The sequence below is a fragment of the Squalius cephalus genome (assembly GCF_949319135.1).
Source record: "Squalius cephalus genome assembly, chromosome: 18".
In the NCBI taxonomy this organism is placed as follows: Eukaryota; Metazoa; Chordata; class Actinopteri; order Cypriniformes; family Leuciscidae; genus Squalius; species Squalius cephalus.
The window spans coordinates 36,635,103-36,645,102 of NC_137139.1; the positions used below are offsets into that span (position 1 = coordinate 36,635,103).

Below are 10,000 nucleotides of genomic sequence, written 5' to 3' on the forward strand. Positions count from 1 at the left end.
CACACACAGAGTCATACAGTCACACACACACACACACACACAGAGAGTCATACAGTCACACACACACAGAGTCATACAGTCACACACACAGTCATACAGTCACACACAGTCAGTCGCACACAGTCATACAGTCACACACAGTCATACAGTCACACACACAGTCACACAGTCACACACAGTCATACAGTCACACACACAGTCATAGTCACACACAGTCATAGTCACACACACAGTCATACAGTCACACACACAGTCATAGTCACACAGTCATACAGTCACACACACACACACACACACACACAGGCATACAGTCACACACAGTCATAGTCACACACAGTCATACAGTCACACACACAGTCATACAGTCACACACAGTCATACAGTCACACACACAGTCAGTCACACACACAGTCATAGTCACACACACAGTCATACAGTCACACACACACACACAGGCATACAGTCACACACAGTCATAGTCACACACAGTCATACAGTCACACACACAGTCATACAGTCACACACAGTCATACAGTCACACACACAGTCAGTCACACACACAGTCATAGTCACACACACAGTCATACAGTCACACACACACAGTCAGTCACACACAGTCATACAGTCACACACACAGTCAGTCACACACACAGTCATAGTCACACACACAGTCAGTCACACACACAGTCATAGTCACACACACAGTCATACAGTCACACACACAGTCATAGTCACACACACAGTCATACAGTCACACACACAGTCATACAGTCACACACACAGTCATACAGTCACACACAGTCATACAGTCACACACAGTCAGTCACACACAGTCATAGTCACACACACACAGTCATACAGTCACACACACAGTCATTCAGTCACACACACAGTCAGTCACACACACAGTCATAGTCACACACACAGTCATACAGTCACACACACAGTCATAGTCACACACACAGTCATACAGTCACACACAGTCATAGTCACACACAGTCATACAGTCACACACACAGTCATACAGTCACACACACAGTCAGTCACACACACAGTCATAGTCACACACACACAGTCATACAGTCACACACACAGTCATAGTCACACACAGTCATACAGTCACACACACAGTCACACAGTCACACACACAGTCACACACAGTCATACAGTCACACACACAGTCATAGTCACACACAGTCATAGTCACACACACAGTCATACAGTCACACACACAGTCATACAGTCACACACACAGTCAGTCACACACAGTCATAGTCACACACACAGTCATACAGTCACACACACAGTCATAGTCACACACACAGTCATACAGTCACACACACAGTCATAGTCACACACAGTCATACAGTCACACACACAGTCATACAGTCACACACAGTCATACAGTCACACACACAGTCAGTCACACACACAGTCATAGTCACACACACAGTCATACAGTCACACACACAGTCACACACACAGTCACACACAGTCATACAGTCACACACACAGTCATAGTCACACACAGTCATAGTCACACACACAGTCATACAGTCACACACACAGTCATAGTCACACACAGTCATACAGTCACACACACAGTCATACAGTCACACACACAGTCATAGTCACACACACACACACAGGCATACAGTCACACACACAGTCACACAGTCACACACAGTCATACAGTCACACACACAGTCATAGTCACACACACAGTCATACGGTCACACACAGGCATACAGTCACACACAGTCATACAGTCACACACAGTCATACAGTCACACACAGTCATACAGTCACACACACAGTCATAGTCACACACAGTCATAGTCACACACACACACAGGCATACAGTCACACACACAGTCATACAGTCACACACAGTCATAGTCACACACACAGTCATACAGTCACACACACAGTCATAGTCACACACAGTCATACAGTCACACACACAGTCATACAGTCACACACAGTCATACAGTCACACACAGTCATAGTCACACACACAGGCATACAGTCACACACACAGTCATACAGTCACACACACAGTCATACAGTCACACACACAGTCATAGTCACACACACAGTCATACAGTCACACACTGGCATAGTCACACACACAGGCATACAGTCACACACTGGCATACAGTCACACACAGTCATAGTCACACACAGTCATACAGTCACACACACAGGCATAGTCACACACAGTCATACAGTCACACACTGGCATACAGTCACACACTGGCATACAGTCACACACTGGCATACAGTCACACACAGGCATACAGTCACACACAGGCATACAGTCACACACAGGCATACAGTCACACACACAGTCAGTCACACACAGTCACACACACACACAGGCATAGTCACACACAGTCATACAGTCACACACAGGCATAGTCACACACAGTCACACACACACACACACACACACACACACACACACACACACACACAGGGATAGCCACACACAGTCATACAGTCACACACAGTCAAACAGTCACACACAGGCAGTCACACACAGTCACACACAGTCATACAGTCACACACAGTCATAGTCACACACAGTCACACACAGGCATAGTCACACACAGTCATGCCGTCACACACACACACAGTCACACAGTCATACAGTCAGTCACACACAGGCAGTCACACACAGTCATACAGTCACACACACACAGTCATACAGTCACACACAGGCATAGTCACACAGTCATACAGTCACACACACACAGGCATACGGTCACACCAACAGGCATACAGTCACACACACAGGCATACAGTCACACACAGTCATACAGTCACACACACAGGCATAGTCACACAAACAGGCATACAGACACACACACACACACACACACACACACACACACACAGGCATACAGTCACACAAACAGGCATAGTCACACACAGGCACAGTCATACAGTCACACACACAGTCATACAGTCACACACACACAGGCATACAGTCACACACATACAGTCATACAGTCACACAAACAGGCATAGTCACACACAGGCACAGTCATACAGTCACACACACACACACACAGTCATACAGTCACACACACACACACACAGTCATAGTCACACACAGGCATACAGTCACACGCACAGGCATAGTCACACACAGTCATACAGTCACACACACACACAGTCATACAGTCACACACACACACACACACAGTCATACAGTCACACACACAGGCATACAGTCACACACACATACAGTCACACACTGGCATACAGTCACACACTGGCATACAGTCACACACAGGCATACAGTCACACACTGGCATACAGTCACACAGTCATACAGTCACACACACTGGCATACAGTCACACACAGGCATACAGTCACACACAGGCATACAGTCACACACACAGGCATACAGTCACACACACAGGCATACAGTCACACACACAGGCATACAGTCACACACAGTCATACACAGGCATACAGTCACACACACACACACACACACACACACACACACACACACACACACACACACACACACACCACAGGCATACAGTCACACACAGTCATACAGTCACACACACAGGCATACAGTCACACACAGGCATACAGTCACACAGTCATACAGTCACACACACAGGCATACAGTCACACACACAGGCATACAGTCACACACAGGCATACAGTCACACACAGGCATACAGTCACACACACACACACACACACACACACACACACACACACAACCACAGGCATACAGTCACACACACAGGCATACAGTCACACACAGGCATACAGTCACACACAGTCATACAGTCACACACAGGCATACAGTCACACACACAGGCATACAGTCACACACAGGCATACAGTCACACACACACACACACACACACACACACACACACACAACCACAGGCATACAGTCACACATACAGTCATACAGTCACACACACAGGCATACAGTCACACACAGGCATACAGTCACACACAGTCATACAGTCACACACAGTCATACAGTCACACACACAGGCATACAGTCACACACACAGGCATACAGTCACACACACAGGCATACAGTCACACACAGTCATACACAGTCATACAGTCACACACACAGTCATACAGTCACACACACAGTCATACAGTCACACACAGTCACAAACAGTCATACAGTCACACACACGCACACACACACACACACACACCTCCCACATGGGCTTGATTCCCTCCTTGAACAGGTGGAAGTCGCTGTGTCCCGTCAGGTCTCCAGGTCGCACCAGATGACTGTAGAACTTCCAGAACTGCTCCACCTGACGAGAGAGTGAACATGAAACACACACAGCAGTGATGAAGCTGAGGATGAGTGTTTGTGTGTGTGTGTGCGTGCGTGCGTACCGATGCCACAGTGCCCATCTGCCGGATGTTCTGCTCGTAGCTCTGAGTGTTGGCGGGTCTGCTGGGTGTGCGGCGCGAGTACCAGAAGGTGTAGTTATACTGCAGCGGGTGTTCACCTGGAGCCGGAGTCACCGTCTGAACACACACACACTGCATTAACATCACGAGAGAGAGAGAGAGAGAGAGAGAGTGTGTGTGTGTGTGTGTGTGTAAGAGAGAGAGATAGAGAGAGAGTGTGTGTGTGTGTGTGTGTGTGTGTGTGTGTGTGTGTGTGTGTGTGTGTGTGTGTGTGTGTGTGTGTGTGTGTGTGTGTGTAAGAGAGTAGGGCTGTCAAACGATTAATCACGATTAATCGCATCCAAAATAAAAGTTTGTGTTTACATAATACATGTGTGTGTGCGGAGTATAATTATTTTCTATATATAAATACACACACATGCATATATATATTTAAGAAAATGTGTTATTTATATATAAGAGAGAGAGAGAGAGAGAGAGAGAGAGAGAGAGTGTGTGTGTGTGTGTGTGTGTGTGTGAGAGAGAGTGAGAGAGAGTGAGAGAGAGTGAGAGAGAGTGAGAGAGAGTGAGAGAGAGTGAGAGAGAGTGAGAGAGAGAGAGAGAGAGAGAGAGAGAGAGAGAGAGAATGTACATTTCTTGAAGAAAATATGAGTGGTGCTTGCAGTGGCAAAACTCGCCAATGCTAACACAATTAACATGTTGCTAACATGATGCTTATAAAAAAAGTTATTGTTTAGCTACATAAGGCAAACAGATGTTTTTAAAGTATATTTGATACCCAAATCTATTTTATTTGTGTTCCATGCAGATATTTTATATTGACATATTTGAAGTTCCATTTTTATTTATTTATTATAAAGTCATAAGATTTCTATCATTGTTTGTGACATTTGGCAAAGCAAATCATTTGAAAGAAACAACGTGTCTGTCACTTTAAGAGTTGCACAGATCCAAAATAGTTGCACACGCCTGCAACACTGAAACCAGCGCGCGATACTTACCACCTTATATTTTTTACATTTGTTTATTTAAATATCAGAATGTTGTTCTATTGTTAATAGAGTTTATTTCTCCGAGTGTGCGCCCTCTATAGGTGAGAGGGGGAAGATGTATAGCATAGCATCACACATATCTCCCACAGTGGACAAGAAACAAGGATTAAAATGTTTGTTTTCACCACTACAGTCATAATGCTCACAAAGCAATCGAGATTTTAAGTTTACAACAAGTATCCGATTCTTGACCTCAAGTAATGTGAAGCACAAAGAATTTCACACACTTGTAAAGATGCTCTTTATTTGAACGAGTGAGTGGCTCTTAAAAGAGCCGTTGTTGCTGCCCTCTACAGGACAGTCGATGGCTTCTTCATCTTCATCCCCGGAGCTCCTCCTGCAGGGCTTCCCGGAGGTTGCTCAGCAAGCGCTGGTTCCCCTCAGGGCTCAGGTGGACCCCGTCTCGACACAGATGGAGCAAGCTGATGTTTCTGTGGCGAACGCGTCGCATCTGTGTCTCAGCCAGGAAGCCGGACACCTTCCCGTTGATCCAGCGCCGGCTGCACTCCACGCCGTAGCCCGTTCTGGCCCTCTGACCTTCCCAGCGCAGCCGCGGCAGGATCTCAGAGAACACCACCCTGGCTCCGGGAAACAGCCGGAAGCACTCGGACAGGTCGCGCTTCATCTCCCGGAGGAATCCCAGGCGGTCGCGGCCCTCCCGACACAAGCTGTCCCCGCCGAGGTGGACGACGATGACGTCAGGCTCGGGAGCCGTGGTCCTGAGGAAGCACAGCGCTGGGAGAAGATGCTCCCAGAGAGTGCTGTCGGAGGCCCAGGTGACCTCGCAGTGAAGGCCGAGGTCCGGGTCCAGGCGCTGGTCACAGATGTGTGTGTGCAGTCTGTGGATGATGGAGTCGCCCACGATCCAGACCCGTGGCTCCACCTCGAGGAAGAGTGAGGGTTTATGTTTCTGCGGCGGAAACTCCATGCCCTTCATAGCTTACTTAAATGTGAGCTTTTAAACCATCGGTGCCATCTGTGAATATATGTACACTAACACTGATCGGAAAAAAATAACGTTCCGATGTCCAGAAATCAATTTCAATAGTGCATTGGGTTGAATTTGTCGCTTGATGAGATCTACACGTCATCGATCCAGAAGTCGGCCATGATGGCGGCACTGAACTGAACGCGCACATCTGACTGATTATTACTGCTGAAAATGGTCAATTATTGTTGAATACTAATCGGTCGCACCGGGAAAAACATTAGGAGTTCTATAGACTGCCAAAAGTTATTACAAATTAAGGAGAAGAGAGCAAAACCTGAGGAACGAAGGCGTCTGAGGTCGAGAGAGGCACAGCATCAGCTCATGTGTGAATGAAGGACTTCTGTACGCTCACACTGAAGGGTACCAGGAGATGTACAGTGGGGAGAACAAGTATTTGATACACTGCCGATTTTGCAGGTTTTCCCACTTACAAAGCATGTAATGTTTATCATAGGTACTCTTCAACTGTGAGAGATGGAGAAATCCAGAAAATCACATTGTATGATTTTTAAATAATTAATTTGCATTTTATTGCATGACATAAGTATTTGATCACCTACCAACCAGTAAGAATTCCGGCTCTCACAGACCTGTTAGTTTTTCTTTAAGAAGCCCTCCGGTTCTCCACTCATTACCTGTATTAACTGCACCTGTTTGAACTCGTTACCTGTATAAAAGACACCTGTCCACACACTCAATCAAACAGACTTCAACCTCTCCACAATGGCCAAGACCAGAGAGCTGTGTAAGGACACCAGGGATAAAACCCTAACCCTGCACAAGGCTGGGATGGGCTACAGGACAATAGGCACGCAGCTTGGTGAGAAGGCAACCACTGTTGGCGCAATTATTAGAAAATGGAAGAAGTTCAAGATGACGGTCAATCTCCCTCGGTCTGGGGCACCATGCAAGATCTCACCTCGTGGGGCATCAATGATCATGAGGAAGGTGAGGGATCAGCCCAGAACTACACGGCAGGACCTGGTCAATGACCTGAAGAGAGCTGGGACCACAGTCTCAAAGAAAACCATTAGTAACACACTACGCCGTCATGGATTAAAATCCTGCAGCGCACGCAAGGTCCCCCTGCTCAAGCCAGCGCATGTCCAGGCCCGTCTGAAGTTTGCCAATGACCATCTGGATGATCCAGAGGAGGAATGGGAGAAGGTCATGTGGTCTGATGAGACAGAAATAGAGCTTTTTGGTCTAAACTCCACTCGCCGTGTTTGGAGGAAGAAGAAGGATGAGTGCAACCCCAAGAACACCATCCCAACCGTGAAGCATGGAGGTGGAAACATCATTCTTTGGGGATGCTTTTCTGAAAAGGGGACAGGACGACTGCACCGTATTGAGGGGAGGATGGATGGGGCCATGTATCGCGAGATCTCGGCCAACAACCTCCTTCCCTCAGTAAGAGCATTGAAGATGGGTCGTGGCTGGGTCTTCCAGCATGACAACGGCCCGAAACACACAGCCAGGGGCAACTAAGGAGTGGCTCCGTAAGAAGCATCTCAAGGTCCTGGAGTGGCCTAGCCAGTCTCCAGACCTGAACCCAATAGAAGATCTTTGGAGGAGCTGAAAGTCCGTATTGCCCAGTGACAGCCCCGAAGCCTGAAGGATCTGGAGAAGGTCTGTATGGAAGAGTGGGCCAGAATCCCTGCAGTGTGTGCAAACCTGGTCAAGAACTACAGGAAACGCATGATCTCTGTCACTGCAAACAAAGGTTTTTGTACCAAATATTAAGTTCTGCTTTTCTGATGCATCAAATACTTATGTCATGCAATAAAATGCTAATTAATTACTTAAAAATCATACAATGTGATTTTCTGGATTTTTGTTTTAGATTCCGTCTCTCACAGTTGAAGAGTACCTATGATAAACATTACAGACTTCTACATGCTTTGTAAGTGGGAAAACGTGCAAAATCGGCAGTGTATCAAATACTTGCTCTCCCCACTGTACATTCGAGTGCGTGTGTGTGAGTGTGTGTGTGTGTGTGTGTGTCAGTCTCACCTTGCGTTTGATGTTGTTGTTGTTGTTGTTTACTGATCCTCCATCGGTGTCATTGATCTCCTTCATCTCCTCCTGCTCGCCACAGTCTTCCTCCTTCAGGCTACAAATAAAACATTTACAGTTAATTAAAGAAATTAGAATTTCATTACAATCTCTGAAATCATTACTGGACTATATTTAATAATGTTAATCAACTACAGCCTAATAGTTGAAACAATAATAATAAATAATGTTTTAAAGGCTACTTGTAAATTGATTTGGTGATGAGTTTTCATAACACATTGTTTATTTGTATATTATATACATATAAACATATCAATATACATTAACATTTAAATAAATATAAACAGATATATCTATAAATAAAAAAACACGCTCATCGTTTGTTTACTGTTATTACTATTATTACTTTATAAACTAAAGCTATTTTACAGTATGAATTAAATTTCATATTATGTGTTTAATGTCAATAAACGGGTGAATCTGTGTATGTAACATTAGCTGTTTATATGTTAATAAGTTAAAAGGTTAATGGTCAATTAGCCGTTAGCCGCTAACTTACTGTTCAAACTGATTCATTCCGCTTTGTCTTTCTTCCTTCTTCTTCCTATAAACGCGTATATAAAGCTGCGTTATAATAGTTATGATAACAATAGTAATAATATAATTCAATCACAAGTTAGTGTCTTTCATTCAAACAGCAGAGAAACTCAAAGCATGCTACACTGACTGAAGCAAACTCTCTCACTGCACATGCGCGGGAGTCATATACGGCATCCGAGAGACAACACGACGGGACGAATCGCGTTTTACCGAAGCTACAAGAGAAACGTCCAGAACTTTAGCTAATGTTCTGGCAAGTTATGAACAAAAGTTCCTCCAGTAACGTTAATATAAAGTTTAGTTATTAGCTGGTCTTTAATAATGCTCTCGAACTGTTAGCATATTTTTTTCTGAAATGTTTTGATTGGACGTTCGTTCCCTTAACGTTCACATAACCAAGAAAAAACGTGTTGGAAACATTTAACAAACAACATTTTGAACTTTCTTTTTAATAGCTAAGAAGCGTCAATACTGAGGCCACGTGACCAGAGCTCTTCCTATATCCGGTGGAACAGAACTAACTCTACACGAACACACTATCAGTGTCATTGTTTTCACACAAATGGATTCAATAAGCATATTTCCCAAAATCCATGAACACTTTGCTCATTCAAAACTCAAAACTCACTCGAAGCTCATTCGCTTCAGAATGATGATGGCGAACTCTGGCCAGATTAGAGTGAAATATGAAATACTAACAGAATATTTACAATAACATTAAACAACAATTATTCCAAACACAAGTAACTGCAATTTCAGCTGAAAGCCGACCCAGGTGTGTGTGTGTGTGTGTGTGTGTGTGTGTGTGTGTGTGTGTTGAAGCAGGAAGTGTCTCTGCTGTGTATTTCCTGTCTGTGTGACCTGTATTGTTGTTGAGGTCAGTGTGTTGACGGTGACGGATGAGACACACATGATCTACAC

The 10,000-nt window shown here is 45.1% G+C and overlaps 1 protein-coding gene across 2 annotated transcripts in view; it reads right to left on the reverse strand.

Annotated features, from left to right (window-relative positions):
* eif4e2rs1 (eukaryotic translation initiation factor 4E family member 2 related sequence 1) overlaps positions 1 to 9,726 on the reverse strand; it is a 13,040-nt gene extending 3,314 nt beyond the window's left edge. Inside the window, exons 1-5 of one of the 2 annotated variants that reach the window (XM_079848389.1) lie at positions 9,708 to 9,726; positions 9,039 to 9,083; positions 8,477 to 8,576; positions 4,403 to 4,537; positions 4,213 to 4,317 (exon numbers count right to left, since the gene is read on the reverse strand). In XM_079848389.1, the coding sequence (XP_079704515.1) occupies positions 4,213 to 4,317; positions 4,403 to 4,537; positions 8,477 to 8,576; positions 9,039 to 9,083; positions 9,708 to 9,718 (396 nt within the window). In that variant the 5' untranslated portion in view covers positions 9,719 to 9,726. Of the gene's footprint in view, positions 1 to 4,212; positions 4,318 to 4,402; positions 4,538 to 8,476; positions 8,577 to 9,038; positions 9,084 to 9,206; positions 9,282 to 9,707 lie in introns of those variants that run through there. The other variant, XM_079848390.1, reaches the window with a different exon arrangement.
* Between the last annotated feature and the right edge of the window lie 274 nt (positions 9,727 to 10,000).